This window comes from Serpula lacrymans, assembly GCF_000218685.1.
Source record: "Serpula lacrymans var. lacrymans S7.9 unplaced genomic scaffold SERLAscaffold_7, whole genome shotgun sequence".
Lineage (NCBI taxonomy): Eukaryota > Fungi > Basidiomycota > Agaricomycetes > Boletales > Serpulaceae > Serpula > Serpula lacrymans.
In genome coordinates, this window is record NW_006763296.1 from 1,415,656 (window position 1) to 1,435,346 (window position 19,691).

At 48.2% G+C, this 19,691-nt stretch overlaps 5 protein-coding genes across 5 annotated transcripts; 2 read left to right on the forward strand and 3 right to left on the reverse strand.

Annotated features, from left to right (window-relative positions):
* Positions 1-3: 3 nt before the first annotated feature.
* SERLADRAFT_468304 (uncharacterized protein) lies at positions 4-1,820 on the reverse strand (the record flags this gene model as incomplete). Its single annotated transcript, XM_007318618.1, has 8 exons — positions 4-286; positions 346-372; positions 447-696; positions 767-819; positions 882-934; positions 1,000-1,095; positions 1,152-1,273; positions 1,342-1,820. The coding sequence occupies 8 exons, from the start codon at positions 1,710-1,712 to the stop codon at positions 140-142; spliced, it is 1,119 nt and encodes a 372-aa protein (XP_007318680.1).
* On the forward strand, positions 1,750-12,046 carry TCO7 (Fph type histidine kinase; the record flags this gene model as incomplete). Its single annotated transcript, XM_007318619.1, has 36 exons — positions 1,750-1,776; positions 1,919-2,139; positions 2,191-2,462; positions 2,869-3,004; positions 3,059-3,507; positions 3,576-3,739; positions 3,803-4,531; positions 4,584-4,786; positions 4,836-4,893; positions 4,947-5,090; positions 5,155-5,248; positions 5,920-6,321; positions 6,373-7,741; positions 7,793-7,906; positions 7,957-7,973; positions 8,028-8,048; positions 8,117-8,199; positions 8,254-8,333; positions 8,391-8,463; positions 8,520-8,558; positions 8,613-8,648; positions 8,708-9,250; positions 9,305-9,341; positions 9,390-9,465; positions 9,515-9,548; positions 9,605-9,786; positions 9,841-10,048; positions 10,106-10,186; positions 10,245-10,343; positions 10,398-10,421; positions 10,476-11,440; positions 11,500-11,521; positions 11,572-11,642; positions 11,704-11,741; positions 11,790-11,925; positions 11,983-12,046. 36 exons carry the CDS (start codon positions 1,750-1,752, stop codon positions 12,044-12,046), a joined length of 7,311 nt encoding a protein of 2,436 aa, XP_007318681.1.
* A 252-nt stretch (positions 12,047-12,298) lies between these two features.
* SERLADRAFT_468311 (uncharacterized protein) lies at positions 12,299-14,579 on the reverse strand (the record flags this gene model as incomplete). The annotated part of the gene is made up of 8 exons (XM_007318620.1): positions 12,299-12,772; positions 12,846-12,918; positions 12,978-13,097; positions 13,160-13,337; positions 13,395-13,448; positions 13,507-13,848; positions 13,991-14,212; positions 14,280-14,579. The coding sequence occupies 8 exons, from the start codon at positions 14,512-14,514 to the stop codon at positions 12,569-12,571; spliced, it is 1,428 nt and encodes a 475-aa protein (XP_007318682.1).
* A 100-nt stretch (positions 14,580-14,679) lies between these two features.
* SERLADRAFT_468317 (uncharacterized protein) lies at positions 14,680-15,837 on the reverse strand (the record flags this gene model as incomplete). Its single annotated transcript, XM_007318621.1, has 5 exons — positions 14,680-15,049; positions 15,120-15,333; positions 15,390-15,596; positions 15,648-15,733; positions 15,784-15,837. 4 exons carry the CDS (start codon positions 15,809-15,811, stop codon positions 15,136-15,138), a joined length of 519 nt encoding a protein of 172 aa, XP_007318683.1.
* Positions 15,838-16,017: 180 nt separating this feature from the next.
* SERLADRAFT_449429 (uncharacterized protein) lies at positions 16,018-19,590 on the forward strand (the record flags this gene model as incomplete). Its single annotated transcript, XM_007318622.1, has 9 exons — positions 16,018-16,270; positions 16,437-16,930; positions 16,983-17,335; positions 17,386-17,734; positions 17,796-18,097; positions 18,163-18,531; positions 18,588-18,792; positions 18,847-19,006; positions 19,070-19,590. The coding sequence occupies 9 exons, from the start codon at positions 16,018-16,020 to the stop codon at positions 19,366-19,368; spliced, it is 2,784 nt and encodes a 927-aa protein (XP_007318684.1).
* Positions 19,591-19,691: the final 101 nt, after the last annotated feature.

The following is a 19,691-nucleotide window of genomic DNA, read 5'->3' on the forward strand; positions in this document are numbered from 1 at the left end:
TCATAATCATGATTTCGCAAGCCCATCTAACCCAGGTGCAACCGCTATCTCACTTTGTTAGCACTGTACTTTGTCGAAAACTTGGTATCTACAATTAGCATGGCATCTTCCTTGAAAGTCATTGCAGTGACGTCTGCCATCACGCACTCTCGTCAGTCACCGGTTTGTCCAGATCGCACCAGTCTACCGTGCCCTCGCGCCCGTATCTCCTCTCTAGCCACTCGTTCGCCGTCTTAAAATGGCCGTTTCCTATAAACCCTTTGTGTGCACTGAAAGGGGAGGGATGCTACATCAAGTTAGTCAGAGCGGGACAAAAATCGGGGGAAAAAAGTTCATGATCCGTACAGCGCTCTTGAGTATCAGATGTTTCGTCTGATGCGGGCCCGACCACAAGTCAGCACTTGGTTTAGCCTCTGGAAAAAATCTTTGCCTCAAGCCTAACTCACCTCGTTCAACTTGGCAACCCGTTTCGCAGCCCAGGCTCCCCATGCTAGAAAAACGACACCGCGACCAATTCCGCTGACGTCGGAGTCCCCGTTCGCAAGATTGGCGCCGCCATACCTATCCACGACATCGACCACTTTATCAGTAAATTCTTCCCAGCCTTTGCCAGAATGGGAGCCAGCCTGGCCAGCCTTTACGGTCAGACAGGTGTTGAGCATGAGGACGCCATTATCTGCCCACGTCGCTAGGTTGCTTATCGCAGCGGTCGAGAAGGGAGGTCATTAATTAGTACAGAGAACCTCGGAACTTGACAAATATTTACCCATGCTTTGGTGGCTCAAATGCAGGGTACTCTGCCTTGATCTCGGCGTATATCTAACGTTCTTTAGTGAGGATACAAGAGCGCAGATAATCAGAACAAGATGAGCGCTGCTTACATTCCTTAAGGATGGTGGGACTGCCACACCTTTCGGCACGGAGAAGCAGAGCCCTGTGATGGCAGGAACAGGTCTTTAGCATATTTCGGGCAACTAACAATGGCAGAAAAAAACTTGCCATGCGCCTGATTAGGGCCGTGGTAAGGGTCTTGCCCCACTATCACAACTTTTACTTTTCCTAGCGGTGTATTAGACCATGAATAGATGTTTCTCGCTTTATGAATACCGATGGTTATGAGCACTGTGCTTGATTCATAATACGGCACATACGGGATGGATACACCTTGAGTGTTTTGGCACTATCACTGGGGCCTTTGACACCTTCTTCCCATAGAAACCGCTTTAGTGATATGAAGTAGGGCTTTTTGATCTCATCTTTGAGCACCTTGAGCCTGGAGAGGCAAGGGGGTTCACAGAGGCCCAATTAGTCAGACGGACGAATCTTAATGACCGTACCCACCAACTCTTTCCCATGCAGTCACACTCCAACTTCAGGAGGTCCTTGTGCTCTTCTGGTAAAGAAGCTATGTACTGAGATAAAGAAAATGGGATGGAGTTCAGGCGCTGAGTCCCCAGTCTGGTTGTTATTTTGTTCAAGTTTGAGCTGGACCCCGAAGCGGTCAGCTTCATCTTCTTCGCCGCTGGTTGTGACCCTTTGTCAGTCTGAGATCCTGGAAACATATCCATCAGAGTGCGCTGCCTCTTCGTCCCTGTTGTGGTAGCTATCACCGTGTCCTCGGTTCCCTCCTTGCCACTGAGCGCATTGGATTGAACTGAAATTACGGTGGATTCCACATCCTCAAGATAGACGACGCGTTTTTCATCCGCCATGATGCAAAACAGACGATTTCAGAGGTATACTCACGGTATGGAGTCGTCAAACGCGGTCGTTCTGGTTTTCGTTTAGATTCTAAAGCCACGTTTGTGGTGAGTTCGCCGCGGTTGCGCTAATAGCTCGCTAAAATAATCTCGGTGCTTTTTGCTTGTTCTTGTTTCCCGTCTGCCACGCCTCCATAGTCAATATTATTGCTGCAAAGCCGGACACCTCTTCATCACTTGCCAAGCTGCCTCGCTCACATTCTTCACCTTCCCCGCCATCGTCTAGGAATGCAGCAAGTGGGCGTTCGGACACGAATTCGAGAAGGTTCTTGGGTGTGCGTTCGGTGAAAAGGCGTCATGAGTCGTTTGGTGCCGTTTCTGCGGAGCCTCCGGACTCCAATGTGGAACTGAGTACGACGTATCATGCTGGATCGTCAAGGTAGCATCTTTAAAAAAAATTACTGTAATGCATGCTTAAGTACCTGTACAGCTCTGCGTCTGGCAGCGACACCGCCGAAGAGGATACGGATGAGGAGGTGCGATTCAACCGCGGAAGGTCGAACTCACAGAAGGGTTTGCGAAAGAGCAATAGCGCTCGAAAGAAGAAAGTTCACGCTTCGCCCATGAACAGGACTCTTAGCCCAGTTCTTGCAGAACACATCGATGTAAAACCTAATGTGTCCAGCGCTGCTCATCGCAGACAGTCGTTTACACGCTCGCGGTCACCCCATGTTCGAACACTAGGCCACAATGCCGGTAACGGTATCGGTCCACACCCCTTTTCTCCTTCCCCTTTATCTCATCGACATAGGTCCTTGCCGCAACTCTATAGTGTGTTGTCTATGGTGCTCTCTCTGCAAGTTCCTCTGCCCTTTATTGGTACTTGGACTGTATGTATGGATACAAGAAAAGCTGGGGAATCTGTTTTACTTTTGGGAACTCTGTTGTACATGGACTGGAAAATCTCGGGAACACTGTTAGACTCGCGTGGATCCGATCCATCGCTATCTCTAGGTTGATTTACTACCTCTCATTTGTCGTGACGTGTCTGATTTTGTGATTATAGAACTCTATACTCTCATCATTATCTCCTTTATTTATATTGTGTGGACACACTCCTCACTCACAAGAACTAGCTCCACTCCCTCATCAACTTCAAGTATACCAGAACAGCTGCGCACTTCACCGTCTCCTCGCGTTGAAGCTCGCGAAAATAGGCGTCATACTGTTCATTCTCCTCCCGGTGGCATCCCAAGAAAGTCTCACTTTAGCTTTGCATGGATGACTGTCCCCAAAAATTATAGGTGCGATTTGTCTCCTTTCCTAGAAGAAGCATGATCTGATCAAAACGTCAACAGGGAGTCTTCGGATGATGGTATCTTGACAGGCTTCCTTCTCGGGCCTATCATCGCATCAGCCATGCTCTACTCTTCGCTACAGCAAGCCGCATCAGCATCTTCACCAGACTATAGCCCGCTGCCTCGGGCATGGAGAATAGAAGAGCCTCGCGTATTACTCAACGCACGCTCTCCCCCTTCTGCTCTCGACGCCCTAGTTTTATCTCGCGAGAGTCTCGTCAACTTGGCTACGTTCTGTTCTTTTACGCTGTTGTCGCAGGTATGCGCTTCCTGGTGGTTCGAAGCTCGATGTTCGAAACGCAAGAATGTCCCTGAAGGCGAGCGGGGGTCGGTTCCTCGGAGTGAATTGCTCCGGACGTGGAACTATATCTTATTCACATATACTTTCACTTTAATCGCTTTGGGTATTCGGGCAGCATTGTCTCATTGGGAAATTAGTATCTGGCAGCGTACGCACCATCCATCGTTGTATCCTCTAATGTGTGCGTTTAGCTAAGGACTTTTGATTTTCTTTCAGACATAAGTTACTTTGACATCATTGTCTTTTCATTATTCTATCAATTTTGTCTCTATATTGCCATTCGTTTGGCCCATCGTGGATTCACTCTCGGAGAGTTAGCTCTAGTGTGCTTTGGCGGGCTGGCTATATGTACCGAGCTTTTAAATTTAACTAGGGCGCGGGTTCGTTCCTCCTATCTTAACTGTTACTCCATTGCGACTTTTCTGATGGAAACATGGATGTAGATATGGCCAGTTGCTACGCCGTTCATCAAAACATATCGCCTTCCCACCCCTCTTCTTATTTTTCAGATAGCGCTTGTCGCTGGGTCCTTTCTCACCGGATTTCTTTTGTCCCCCCTACTCGTTCTCTCAAGGCACATCGCGCAGAAGCCGGTACACCGTCTCCGCTTTCCTCAGGAGAAGCAGCGTCACCGACGTGCATTAGCTGCTGGATTCTACATCGGCACTATCGTCATAGTCGGGGGTCTCATTGGGGCGTGGACGTGGTGGAGTCTAGGCCGGCGTGATCCATGGCTTTGGACCATCTTCTGGCTTCTTGAGGGAAGGAAAAAATGGAGTCGTCCGATGTTGCTCGTGTATTGGGGACTCTTGGGAAGCATCAGTGTTGCGGCATGGAATAGGCAGTTGTCAAGGTCGAGGAGATACCGTCCCCGGAATACAACAAGTGGATCGGGAGACATTGTTGTTCCGGGACCGGCGAATAATAACCAGGTGTTCACCGAGACGACTTCAGTCCCATCCTCACCGGCAGGTGCTCTGGGGCTGAATTTCCCTAATTTGCCGAATTTGCCGAACCTGTCGAATTTACCCAACAGTGCGCAGGTGTCGAACGTCGCAACAGACCTTCTCGATGCTGCAGATAAGCATGTGCCAACCCTTGGCCTCAACGCCAGACGCAAGTTCTTCCACGCGTTGGCTGTCGTGATGTTTCTTCCTGGCGTGGCGTTTGATGTAAGCTATGTTGATGTTTGCCTCCGGCCAGAAATTAATGCGATGATGGCAGCCTGCTTTTACGCACCTGTCATTCAGTGCTGCTTTTGCCTTGTTTACTTTTGCAGAATATGTGCGGTATTTTGCGATCTATCCTTTCGGAGCTGTCGTGCATCTCTTCATGAACGAGTTCCTGGACCACAAAGATAGCGGAACGGCGATACTAAGCCATTTTTATCTCTTGACAGGATGTGCTGGCTCGTTGTGGCTGGAAGGGTATGAGATGGTACACATATGCAAGTGGCGTGAGCTAACGATGTGCCAGGCCCCATCAGATTCTGCAGTATACTGGCATTCTAGCGCTGGGAGTAGGGGATGCCCTTGTCAGTATTTCCAGATGGTTCGATGTGAATGGAGTACTGATGGGTAGCTGCAGGCGTCTATAGTTGGCAAGCGGATTGGAAAGCACCGATGGTCGCCCAGTACGTCGAAAACGCTTGAAGGCAGCGCGGCATTCACGCTATCGATTGTGGCATGTGTGTGGATCTTGCGGATTTGCGGCTTGACAGAGGATTTTTCGGTGGGTTTGCCATCACGAGCAGGTCATCGGCGTGGAGTGGCTGAACGGCACTTTTTCATTATAGATCGTGAGGTACACGGCTGTAGTAGCGCTGTCTTCCGCGTTGGAGGCGCTCTCTGACCAGAACGACAATTTAACGCTGCCGTTGTATATGTGGAGTATGTTGGTAGTTGCCGATGTTTGTTAGCTTCGTAATAGTAGAGCAATGGACAGTTTAGGGACAAGGGCTCGATGCCTGAACAGCGAAGTGTGCAGCAATATTGAGGTTGAGTAATATGTGCCACAGGGTGGTGTGTTGACAGCACTCTGATTGTTACGGTACATGCGATAGAAGTTCTAGATGTCCGGTGTCCGTTCCGATGGAGGTGGTTACCCCACTCCGGCCAGATATGCGGGGAAAGGCCCCGTAAAGGCAGGCGACGGCACCGAAACTGCCCGATATGGGGTGTGTAACGGCAATAGAAGCAGTGACGTCAGACAGTGGTTAGGGCTTGGAGTGCTTAGTCATCCACGAAAAGGTGCTTTCAGGCAAAGAGAATAATGCGCGTACATTGATTTGAACCCTTCCTTTAAACCTGGACTACCAAAACCAGCTCTGCTCCTTGGCTCTCCCGCCAACGCAGCTCTCATCCTTCTCTTCCACCACCACAAGCCCAGTCTCATTTTATCTGGCATTTCTCTAGGCGAACACCGGGCTATCCTGGATCGTGTCAGTCTTGTTTGATTTCTCGCCTTTCTTCACAGCCATGATTTGATTCATTATCGTACTAATCTTCCAGCTCTTCTTTCCTTACGGCTGGGATATTAACCCGGCGTTGATTCACGATAGAAACAGATTTTACTCCGTCCATGGAGCACACGTCGCTTGTGGACGATCATGCGGATGCAGCACCATCGCTCTCGCTGAACGGTATATCCCTTTCGGATGTGACGACTCCTCCAAATCCCTTCAGCTTGCCCATCCCTCGTTTGACCACACCGAAGCGTGTCAATCGACGGCCTCCTAGGCCGTCCACTGCTTCTGGTATAGAAGAAGTTCCCTCGCTCTTGCCCTCCATCCTTATTAGCCAGACCCAGATATCTCCCTTGGATTTAAAAGATCCCCAGACAAGTCAAGACGGAGGTAACGAGCTCTCTGCCTCAGATGGCAGTAACCGGCTTTCCGGTGGACAGAACTTTGCACTCAAAATGCCCGTAAATCGTGGGAGCAAGGACACACAGTCCGATCTAGGTATGCCAATGTTTTGAGCTGAAAATTATTTTTCTTAGATATATATCTCAGGAGTATTGTCACCACCTTTTGATAATCTTTCCAGCGATGATTTGGCGACGACGAGTCAACCTGACGATAGGATGGATTCAAATGAATCAGATTATGATTGGGCCACTTTCATGGATGCGTATGCTTCTGGTCGATGGCATCCTCATCGCACACCAACACCTCCACGATCATTTCTAGCGTCGCCTTCTCATCCGACGTATATCAAAACGGACACTTCGGCTCCAAATTCATTACCTCTAAAAGCAGTTTCCTCAGCAGGAGATTTATTATTGGAAAGAGAAGCGCTCAACGTACAACCGCAGCCATCTATGTCCTCCACTCCGATGATCAACAGTTCACCATTAAGCACTCTCTCTGCTTCCCCAACTGAAGAAAAACAAGAAACTAATTTCCCTGACGTCCGGAGCGCTGTGCCAAGTGCTGAAATGTCTACAGCTTTCGTAATGGACAGGTATTCACCAAGGACGCCTTCTAAACTGTCTACCATGACTCGTCGCTTTCGAAAATCCTTTACCGACATGCCTTCCGCGTCAAACGCTCAACAGCTTAATCTGTCATTCGATTCTGGAAGTTCGATGATGGCCATGAATCCGGACGTCACTACCGCTGCAGCAACCATGCGATGGGCAGCTGCACGTGTCAATCTCGCGCCGCTTGCTCTTCCTTCTCCAGAACACGAACTCACTGACCCCATGCGTGGAGTGCATACTGCAATACCTGGTTCACACCCTCTCCCCCATAGCCCAAGTCTCGATCCTATGACACCTGGTGGCACTCGCAAGACTCGCCTTGGCAGCTTTTGGGAGGGCACTCAGGATATCGAAGACGGTGGCGATCGGCTCTATACGATAGCAGGGAGTCCTTCAACGACGCCACCCAAAGTTCGATCGACAGAGCCTCCCACTCCCGGTCCCATAGAACCCGCATCTGCTTCCTATCAGTTACCCCCTGCTACAGCCCCTTTGCTGCATCAGCCGTCAGAAGGCTCTTATGAACAGGATTATTTTGGTGACACCAATGCAAGCAGTGCACGGAGCGAACATTCCCAAACAGAATCGACACAGACACAATCGACAATACTTCGACAAAACTTTGCTGATTATCGACGAGATTCGGAGCCACTGAGTCTTGACATTTCGACTGTACCAGCACTGCCGCGGAGGATCTGTTTAACCCGTCAGACATCTTCACCCCTTCCACAATCGGCTTTCCGCAACAGAGTCTTGCCAGGTGGCCGCACGGTGTCTGAGCCTTTTAACAGTATAAAAGCGGGACGGGCGGCGAAAGAGGAGCAAATGTTTCAGGAATTGGGGTATCTCGCTCCTCCAAATCCTCCAGACGAACTCGAACGTCGCCGTGCATTATATAAGTAAGTTTGGTTTTGGGCTTTGACTCTATAGTCTGCTGACATGCTTCGCAGGTTTAACATATGGAACACTGGTCCTGATCTCAACTTTGATCGCATAGCTCATCTCGCGAAATTAGTATTCAACACCAAAAGTGTCTTCGTTTCGCTGATCGATGGCAACGAGCAGTGAGTTTTATTTATCATGACTTTATTCATTGCCTTATACCTCCTCGCAGATGGTTCAAATCGCAGTGTATGATTTGTGATCTTGTGACTTTTTCACCATATTAATTTTACCCAAATTCAGGGGGCATGGATTTCAGTAGCTGTGCGCGGATAACGTCCTTCTGTGCGCATGCTATTTTGCAAAGGTACAACATTTACCTCTTATTCAAGCTGCATTAATCAATCCATATTTCAGAGGCGACGAGCCTACAGTCGTTTTGGATACTCACACAGATTGGCGTTTCGCCAAGAATGTATGCAGTAATTTTCCCTAATTCGGATACCACTAACCTGCTTAATTACATTAGCCTCTTGTCTTGAATACTCCCAAAATGCGTTTTTATGCAGGTGCGCCCCTTAGAACGCAGGATGGTTTTAATATTGGAAGGTAAGAGTACTGCACGGAGTGTTTAATCTAGTATGATTGACATGACCATGTTGTTAGCTTGGCTGTTATCGATGATCAGCCTCGCCAAGACTTCACTCCTCGTCAACGTCATACATTGAAGGAGTTTGCGGTAAGTCCAGACTCTGGTACAGAGAAATTTTTTATCTCAACACCTACCGCTATCAGGCTATTGCAATGCGTGAAATGGAATTATGGCGTGACAAGGTATTTTGTTTTGTCGTGCTAGTGAAACGTTTGGTTAAATTTGAATGTCATAAGATCCAATTACGAATTCGAGACCGTATCCAGAATTCAGTGCGTATAATTAGTTGCTTTGTTACGACATCCGAGGCTTCACGACGCACATTTCGCAGATGGAGCAGTTCAGCCGAGAATGTCTTGAAATCGATGCAGAAATCCGGAAAGAAGGGAAAGCCCCTGATTTGTACGGTGGTGGGTCTATGGACAAGGTATATGACCGCGCAGCAAAACTCGTAAAACGTACTTTGGACGTGGAAGGCGTGATTGTCATGGATGTATCGCACTGCGAGGTCCTCGAGACGATGAATGCCGAAGGTTCGGTGTCTGTGGTTATGCACTATGGCGACCCACAATGCGAAACCACGACACAGTCATTGACAGCGGATGAATACAGCAAACTGAACGTTTTCTTCAACAAGTACCCCGACGGCAAAATCTCGGAAGGCATCCTCCCAATATGCTTCCGCCCTTTCATACCTACACACATCGAGTATGCGCTGAGTGAGAAATTAATTTCATATTCGCTTCTTTTGCTAGACACTGATCGAGACCTCATCTGTTATAACATCATTTCAGCTGTTCCTATTTTTAACATCGACAAGCGACCGTTTGCCCTGTTATGCGCATATAATGCTTCGGACCCTACGAGGCGCTTCGTGAGTGTATTACCAAACGGTGTCATTCTGGTCTAACTGTATATGTATAACTAGTTGGAAGGTCATGAACTCTCCTATCTGCGGGCAATAGGTCAGCTATCTGCTGATTGTAAATGGATCACTACTAAACCATTATCAGGTGTCATTATCTTGTCAGCGGTTTTGAAACGGCGGATGATGCTGGCTGATCAGGCTAAGAGCTTGTTTATATCAAAGTATGTAACTCTTTTGTCTGCGAGTCAAGGTGTACTCATATTTTGATAGTATATCGCACGAGCTGCGCACCCCTTTGCATGGTGTTAGTCATTTCGAGTCATATTTTTTCATCTTCGTTTTTTTCAACGTGACATTCAGATCTTGGCCGCTGCCGAGCTATTGGCTGAAACCCCACTTAACCACAGTCAAATCTCGTTCCTCCACACTGTACAAGCTTGCGGAACATCGCTAGTAGAAACGGTTAATCACGTGTTAGACTTCACCAAGCTTAGTGGTAATGTTAAGTCGGGTGGAGTTGATAACGTCATTGTCCGAAGCAGGTACGCTGTTAACTGTGGTGTATTGTATGATAGATGTTGATGGTCATCTCTCAGAGTCGATATGATGCAGCTGGTTGAAGAGGCCATTGACGGATGCTGGATAGGTCATTGTGCTCGTACCTCCGCCCTACGGGAATCCGAAATTGGTAGTGTGTATTCGCCACCAACCCCTGATATGCAAACACCTATCTCTGCACATGCGACCACACCTTTCCCAACTAAACATGTGGAGATTGTCATCGACATTGATCAACGCCCTGGTGTATGCTTTTCATCCCTGATTTTCGGTTCTGATACTAAATATTCATATTCACTACAGGGTTGGACACTCATATGTGAGAAGGGAGGAATACGGCGGGTATTGATGAATCTTTTCGGAAATAGTCTCAAATTTACCTCGGTATATTCATATTCCCTATTATTTTCCTGTGTCGGGGTTTTGATATATAGCTTTGCAGGACGGTTATATCCATGTTTCACTACGACAATCACATGAAGAAGGCAGCGTTTCCGGTAATAGCATGAAAATAGAGCTGGCCGTTACTGACACGGGCAAGGTAGGTTTTCGAACTAGATTTTATCGATGAAGATTTAACTGGTGATTTTGGTAGGGAATCAACCAGAATTTCTTGAAGGTACGGGAAAGCACTACTGATATCATCGTGGGCACGTACTAACAAAGCACACAGAATCACCTATTTCACCCATTCTCGCAGGAAAACCCACTTCAGCCAGGCACAGGCCTTGGCCTGGCCATCGTGAATAGCATTGTTCAATCTCCTAGTATTGGTGGTAAGGTCGATGTCTCGAGTGAAGAAGGGGTAGGTACAGAGATCAAAATCACGTTTGAAGCCGAACAAGTGGGACCGGATGCGAAGAACTATCAGGAACCGTTTGTCTTTGAGGACCCCTTGAATCCGCCAACCGTTTCCCTTGTTGGCTTTAGAAAGAAGAGGAAAGGCATCCAGTTAGTTTCCAGCGTTATATGCACGTACCTTACATCTTGGTGGGGTTTCAAGGTGCAGCCCGACGGATCTGCATTGGGGGACATCGTCATCATAAACGAAGACCCTACGCTTGTGCAAAACTCTACGCAGAGGATGGAACGTGACCATATGTTCATCTTGCTTTCGTCGTCAAGGGGTAGCCCAAGAATCATGGGAATATGTGGTGCTTATGAACGCATAGGCGGATTTTGCAGAATATTGTACAAGCCCGGAGGACCTTCAAGGTTACGATCTGCCCTAAAGCACCTTCTCAGAGCGAAGCAGCGACGTCAAAAACGATCTTCCAGTTTCATTAGTGATAATGCCTCGGATGATAGTATGTCGACGATGTTTACGGAGGAGTCTCCGCGGCCAGACGGGTCAAGTCGACAGAACTCGGGGGAACACTCGGCAGCTACGTCCTTGGATAGGGATTTAACTATAGTTGCTCCGATACCCGGTTATCCTGAATTTGATTCATTCGACTCTGGTCCAAATACTGTCGTGGATCCAAGAAATTCGACTGCACAGCGGAATCTTAAGAATTCTACGGTCACTGTTGGGGCAGGAGGGACGCTGCTGAAGTCTTCTATTGGGTCTCTGCATTCAATGGAGCGACGATTTCGGATGCTCATTGTGGAAGACAATAGCATTCTTCGGAATCTTCTGTGCGTTTTTCACCCTCTGCGTGTTTGCTTTTTTGTTTTACGAATCGGCAAATCTTTAGTGCCAAGTGGTTATCGAAGAAGGTGACGTATCAGTTTGGTATGCGAGGACGAAGTTTTAACACGTATTGCAGGGATATGATTATCAAGAAGCCGTAGACGGACAGCAAGGGGTCAATATTTTCGAACAAAATGGCCCGTTTGAGTAAGTGCAAGTCGTTCTTGACTCTGCGATAATAATTAATGTGTAAAAAAAACTCTAACAGTGTTGTTCTGTTGGACCTTTCTATGCCTGTGCTTGATGGTCAGTCTACGCAACGATGATGAACGGTTTTGCTTAACAATTATTCAGGTGTTGGTGCTACTGTGAAAATACGCGAAATCGAGACGGATCGTTCGATCGAGAAACCAGCTCGGATATTAGCGTTGACCGGAATGTCTTCCTTAGAAGATAAACGTAAAGCCTTTGAAGCTGGCATGGATGGATAGTACGTGCAATGTTTTCGCTATTCTTGGGGTTGGATTAACGCACGTCATGTCTACAGCCTTGTCAAGCCTGTAGCGTTCAAAACGCTTGATGAAATGTTTCACAAACTCGGTCTGTCTTGACGTCTGACATATTTTCTAGGTTTCCGGGACAATTTGTTGCTCTACTTATACACATGTTCTAATTACATCCCCCATCTTATTGGCTGACAAGCGTCGTTCGTTCCATTACTTGTACTATATCTGTTGGCTTTTTCCCGTAGTCTATCTCTGTATCCCAGGTTTCAGGTTATTGGCATCTTCTTTTTTTAAGTACCAGCAAATTTCGGATATACATTCTCAGTTTTCATGGTCATGAACTCGATGAGCTTTTTCAAATCATCCTGGAAACACCCAATTTCAGGTAAACAGCACAACAGATACGTCAATATATATGCAATCTACAACATAACATACAAGCTACAAAATCCAGGGCGTATATGTGTATCCCTCTCCACAGTGTTGATACAAATTAGTTGCGTGGAGTCGGAACTAGCCTTTTTTTTTTCTCTTCCTCAAGTCCCACATCCTACATACCACCGCTAAGCGTGGTTATAGATCACCAATCTCACCAGTGTATAGCGACATACACTGTGCGGCGGTAACTCATGCAGCAACAGGGACAGGCGCCGGGCTAGATTGAGCCTCGCGGTGCTGCTTGAGCAGCCGGTCAAGCGCCTCCTTTTGGCCGACAGCAAGCTCTCCTGACTGAATACCAGAGTGGTAGACACGGAGGAGAGAGTCGACATCGTCCATGGATTGTGTGCGGACGTCAGCGAGCTCCTTGATCTTGGCAGTTGCATCCTTGATCTAGTCACAGGAGGGTTAGCCATCCCGTCAGCGACGTCGCTTTGTTTGTGTGATGGGGGGGGACTCGACTAACCTCGTCATCAGTGAGAGTAAGCCCGAGTTGTTCGACTCGCGACTTGACTGCGTTCCATCCTGTCAGACGGTGACTATGGGATACAAGAAAAAGTCAATTTGTGAATAGTAATAGGCGAACTTCTCAACTGACCCGATGGAGACGTAACGAGTGAGACCAAAGTCCTCAGGCTTGAGGATCTCATACGTGCTGGGGTTGTTGAGGATAGCCTTTGCGTGAATACCCGCCTTGTGTGTGAATGCACAGTATCCACTAAAGAAATGAGCAGTCAGCCTCCCGTAACATTCGCGAAATCGCATGGATAGGATGCCTACGTGATAGGGTTCATGAAGGGCACGTTGACTTCGACTGCTTCTGCTACGAGGTTTTCTATTTCTCGCAGCATGGGTAGGTTGTACTTAGCCTTGACATATTCGGGGTTTGCGGCGTAAAGGCAAGCAACGAGACCACCGAGGGGGGTAATCCCGACACGCTCACCAATGCCAAGAACAGCTGTCGAGTTATGACATCAATTATAGAACATATGTGAGTGACCTGGCTGCCACTTACAGGTGTCGATGTGGGTTGCACCAGCTTCAAGCGCGGTGTAGGCATTAGCGATGGCTAAAGGCCGGAAAATATATTAGTGTATGCAAGCCAAAGGGAAGGGATCATAACTTACCCATTCCGGTATCGTTGTGCAAGTGAATCTCAATATCACAACCAACGACACCCCTCAAGGTCCTTACGAGGTCATAAACCTGACGGGGGTTCGCACAGCCGACGGTATCCGCGATACCCACTCGGTTGACGCCGATCTTGTCGACGGTTTGGTATATCGAAAGCAAGTCCACGAGATCTGAGCGGAAAGAGTCCTCTGATGAGAAACGGACTTCGATGCCCTTGGACTTGACAAAGTTGATGACCTCGATGGCGGTCTTGGTGATGTAAGTCATGTCCTTTCCGTGTGAGAATTCACGGAGGAAAGAAGAGGTGCCGATCACAACGTCGACACCATCGACACCTGAACCAGGCAAGGAAGGTTAATACCTGTCGAAGACCGAGACGCACAAGACCAGGTATGTCCAAGATACTGACAGATACTGACTTGACATGCGCCGGTGCCCAACAGATCTGATCACTTTTGGATGGTCAAGTCGACTTACCAGTCTCTACGGCAATTCTGGCGTCATCCATGTGGCAACGAATGTGGGTGAGGACCTTGGCCTTCAAACCAAGCTTGCAGATGGCCTCGCAATCTGATCGGGATTGCTCCGAAGCAGCGGGAGAGGTGAGCTCGATGTACTCGACACCGAAAGCATCGAGAGCCTTGGCAATGGCGATTTTAGTTTTGGTATCGAAGAAAGCATTGGCAAATTGCTCGCCCTCTGCATAAGGTTAGAAAAAAAGGCATGAGAAAGGAAGGTGTGGGAGTAATAAGAAAGAAGAGCCAACCTCGGAGGGTGCTTTCGATGATGCTGAAGTTTGAGATGTTGCTGAGGAAGTCTGATGCCCTAGGTGCATATGGGTTTCGTTGCTGCTGGTCTCTTTGTGCGCGATGGCCGTTGATGCCATTTGTCCCGTTGGTGCCGTTGACACCGTTGACCTTGGAGGTGGAACCGTTTGTGTCTACAGAAACCATTTGGTCTGGGTTGGTAGGGAGAGAATCACCGTTTTGATGGGGACACATGCTGGATGGCGAGGTATAAGTATCAAAAAATTTCGACAGATTCGAGTCAAAGGTATGGATGTCGTGAAAAAAAGAAGTCAAAAACTGTACAGGGGGAATTTTATCTTGCAACTCTGAGTCAGATCTATGCCGGCTGGTCGGCCGACGGACTTGCCACACTTTTCATCAATAACCTGGACTTGAATACTCTCCATTTTGATCTAATCTACAGAAAATATCATATCTAAATTCCTACTGAAAGGTGCAATAAGGTACCAGACACCGTGCCTGATCTCGTCTCGAGGACTAAAAGTGCGCGTAGATCATCCATCTGTCGTGAACAATGTTGCAGCGTTCCTGCAATCGCAGTGCCATGGCCTAGCATTGCCTGCCATGTAGTCCACATGGTGCATGTGGACCATCGTCTTTCGTAACCAAGCGCTGCCATCGTCGCCATTGCCGTTCGATCAAGCGATCCGGGAACTGTGCACCTGTTATAGCGCAGAAAGAATAAACCAGGCCAGGAGTTGTGATAGTCCCAGTCGTCGCAACGGCCCTGTATGAAGATAGCGTGTCAGCAGTCGACTGTTCGCCAATCACAAAGTAATGACACTGTGAGCGCTGACCTCTGGTATTGCGCCATCATATGACCCTTTTCTCGCACCGTGTCTCGTTGTGCACACCTTCACAATTTAAGTCGCAATAAGGCATCGCACACCTCCTGCATTTATACCTCCCTTGATACCCACACACCGAACAAATCAGTCTCGTAGGCTCTCTAGGAGGAGACGTCACCGCCGTCAGATAAGTAGGGACATGTGCTGGAAGGTGTGCGATACCCTGAAATAAGTCAACTAACAACTGAGGAGGAAGCAGTAGTGCTCATCTTGACTTACGGACTCTTCGATGAGTGTAGAGAGATTCTTGCGGTACAAAAGCGCAGTGCGAACGTTCATGGTGGATTTCTTCCTCTTTCCAGTGATATCAAAGTGACGTTTGTCAGAAATGGTCTGTCGGGATCGTCCTTTTGCGTACTTTCCCCCACCACCATCTTCCTCGTCGTCGCCAAGTAGTGAAAAGGATGGTTCCGCATAATTCGACCGCTGCAGTTATAAACTAAGAATCTGTGCGAGGAATAGCTGCTTTCGCCATACCTCTAGTTCATCGAGATGTCTCTTTGTACGTTTCGCGATGATTTCTGGTGCAAGGATCTGTTTGGCTGCGTTGACTTGCCTCGCGGCTGATAGGAATAGATGAATTGCTGACTCCTAGAAACATAGGATAGCTCACCTTGTTCCCTTGCTTTTTTGGGTGCCATTATATGACTTGCAGCAAGCTTGTTTCGGCCGATAAGCTCTTGAATGGAGTGGAATGGCAAAGAAAGCACGCCATCATGTGGCTATGCTGCTGTATTACCTCAGGACGGCCGCTAAGCCATCCTGCATGTTACTTGCGAAATCTGGCCATTGCTTTATTTTAAACGTGCTTGCTTTTACTTTCTTGCTTCACTTCTGACCGCACAATATGGCCCCTTCCATTGACCCAAAATTCAAAGCTGACAGTGCTCTCCATGATCTGCCCACTCCAGAGCCCGAGTCACCTTACAGACCTCGCCAGCCTTACCGTTTCTCCACACTTTGTGCTACTGTCGAAAACCCATCGCAAAAGGACCAGTATGGGTCGAGTTCCGTGCCCATCTATCAGACAGCAACGTTCAAGGGGATTGGGGCAGAGTATGATTATTCCAGGAGTGGTAATCCCACCAGGAGCCACTTAGGTGAGTCACAGATCAGTCCATCTTGGGGGATTGGGTATGCATGTTTTCGTGAAAAGTAGTAGTGGATCGGGAGTATGAATATCAAACTTTAGATATCGCGATAGCATCTGCTATGTTTCATCTCTTTTTCTAGTGCACATATGAGCTGTGACTCACGTCATTTCAGAGCATCATATCGCAAAGATATCATCTGCTGCGCATGCTTTCGCCGTTTCGTCAGGAATGGCTGCTTTGGATATCATCCTTCGTCAGCTCAAACCGGGAGACGAAGTTATCGCAGGTGATGACTTGTACGGTGGTACCAATCGCTTGCTTGGTTACCTCAAGGCCCATGGTGGCGTTACCGTTCATCATGTTGATACCACCAAGCCTTCTAGCCTCTTGGAGTACATCAAGGCTGGAAAGACAGCTATGGTTCTCCTGGAGAGCCCAACGAACCCCTTGCTCAAGATTTGCGATCTTGCGACCATCTCGGCCAATGTCAAGGAACGTGCCCCGGATGCCGTTATCGTGGTAGACAACACCATGATGAGCCCTTATTTGCAGCGGCCGTTGGAACATGGCGCAGACATCGTATACGACAGTGCAACCAAGTATCTCAGTGGACATCATGACTTGATGGCTGGTGTGATAACCTGTAATAGAGAGGACCTAGCTAAAGTTAGTACTCTTCATCTTGATATGCAATGACTAACTCTGATACGTTTTGCAGCAAATGGGTTTCATTATCAATTCAGCGGGCAATGCATTGACGCCGTTTGACTGTTTCCTCTTGCTTCGTGGCATTAAAACGCTTGCTATCCGAATGGACCGCCAGCAGTCAACAGCAATGCAAGTAGCCAACATGCTCGATCGTCTAGGCTTTAAGGTGCACTACCCAGGACTTGCGAGTCATCCTGATCGAGAGGTGCACGAAAGAATTGCAGACGGCTACGGTGCGGTTCTCAGCTTCACCACCGGCGACAAAGCGCTCAGCGAGCGAATCGTCGGCGCTACGAGGCTATGGGGCATTAGTGTCAGCTTTGGCTGTGTGAATTCATTGATAAGTATGCCTTGTGTGATGTCGTACGTATTCTTATTTGACTCAACGTGCTCGTACTGATGCTTAGTCCAAGTCATGCATCGATTGATCCTGCCACCCGTGCTGCTCGTGGATTACCCGAGGACCTCATTCGTCTATGTGTCGGTATTGAAGACCCAGCCGACCTTTTAGATGACCTTGAACGTGCGCTACTTGAAGCTGGCGCTATCACGCTTTCTGCAGGTGCAGATGAGCACAGATATGTACGTGCCTCCCATCCCAGCGAAGGATCCGCGATCAGTCGTGCGGTAGAGAAACTTGCCTTCAACGATGCAGCTGGACTCGGATACATGAAAGAACGTCATCAGGAGGATAGAGAGTGGTTTGTCAGTGCTCCTGGAAAGGTGATATTGTTCGGAGAGCATGCTGTTGTGCACGGGGTTGTGAGTGTTACTTTTCACATCAATCGTGCGTTCTGGGAAGTCTGATGCAGTTTTGGATCAGACTGCTATCGCGGCATCTGTCGACCTTCGTTGCTATGGTCTAACTACACCCCGACATGATGGAAAGGTATCAGTTCATTTCATCGACATCGATAATTTCAAGCATGCTTGGGAAGTGGATGATTTACCATGGGAAGCTGTCACTCCTGTCGGCGTGGGCGGTGAACATCCAGAATCTCTCGATCTCAAACTCGTCGAAGCCATCACATCGCGTGCGCTGCCAAGCTCGATACCACCCAAAGCCAAACAAGCTTCCACTGCCTTTTTGTATATGTACATGGTCCAGGCTCACGGCGGTGTGAGGTGCGTCATTTGACACTTTCTGTTTATCTTTTACGACTGGTATTTACGTATATTGTGTTGTTCAGACCGTCCTTCAATTTCTCCGCTCGTGCTACTCTACCTATCGGCGCAGGCCTAGGTTCCTCCGCCTCTTTCTCTGTTTGTGCAGCTACTGCACTTCTCCTCCTTCATCAACGCATCTCGATCCCTCCTCTGCCTCCCCCCACGCGTGAAGGACGTCCTGGCGAGCCTGGCCATATCCACGTTTCTCATCAAGGTCGTCGCGCCATTGAACCTAAAATCGCGGAAGAGGTCAATCGCTGGGCATTTGTCGCAGAGAAAATTTTGCATGGGAATCCCAGTGGTGTAGACAATTCAGTCGCGGTGTTTGGTGGTGCACTGGCATATACTCGGGCTGGGTTTGGGAAGAAGAGCGGGATGGATCCTATTCAAGGGTAAGCTTTTGATTTATATCATGATCTATTGTTTTCCTAATGGAACCCGTTCACAGGTTTAAATCACTTCGGTTCTTATTGACGGATTCGAAAGTTCCTCGAGATACCAAGAGTCTGGTGGCTGGAGTTGCAGTCAAGAAGGCTCAGGAACCAGAGTTGGTGAATGGAATAATGGATCTCATACAAAGCATCAGCGACGAGGCTCGTCGCGCTCTGGCCGACCCTGAAATGTCTAGAGAGTCTTTGATATCTGCACTATCCGTAAGTAATACTTACCATTCAATCACAACACAACCTCATATTTTTGCGTTATAGGCCTTGATAGACGAAAACCACCAACATTTAGTTTCGCTGGGGGTATCTCACCCAACCCTAGAGGCTATTCGTGCCAAAACCGCATCAAATCCCTACAATCTCAGTACTAAACTCACAGGCGCGGGCGGTGGTGGTTGCGCAGTGACGTTGGTGCCTGATCGTGAGTAAACTTGCTCAACAGTATTGGTCATTGTCGGTTCTAACAACTAAGCTTTTGAAACAGACTTTACGGACTCCGATCTCAACGATCTGATTGCGGCCCTATCTTCCGATAATTACGACCCTTATTTCACTTTGGTTGGAGGAAGCGGTCTTGGTATTCTTTCGCCATATAACCAACCTCAAGCTTCAGCTAGAAAACAACTTGCTCCCATTACCCCGCCCGAGACACCCGGAGAGCAAACAAATGGTACTGAAGAAGAGGACGCCCTTCCGGAGTCTTTGGGTGCCGCATTTGAAACAAGCTCTACTACTGAGCTAGGAGAGTGGGCTGACGCTCGTGGAAGGTGGCTGTTCGTGTAACTGCTCCGCGAAACCCATGGAGTCGTGTATCGTGTGCTTGTAATACTATTGCATATGTTACGTACACCATATCGTAACAACGTGTGTTATCATCATTACTATGAAATTTCTGGCACTGCACTTGCTAGGGCCTTGAGGCAGAGGTCCGGGATGTTTTAAGGTGCTTAACGACTATCTCATCAATGTAATGCATGCATGCACAGGATGATGAAGCTGGACGAGTCACTGTTTTTTGGCAGTTGGTAGCAGCTCCCCCTCATCATATTGCACTGGCATACCCCTTTACTTGCCACTTTGATACTACTATAACAGTTGGCGCTTCC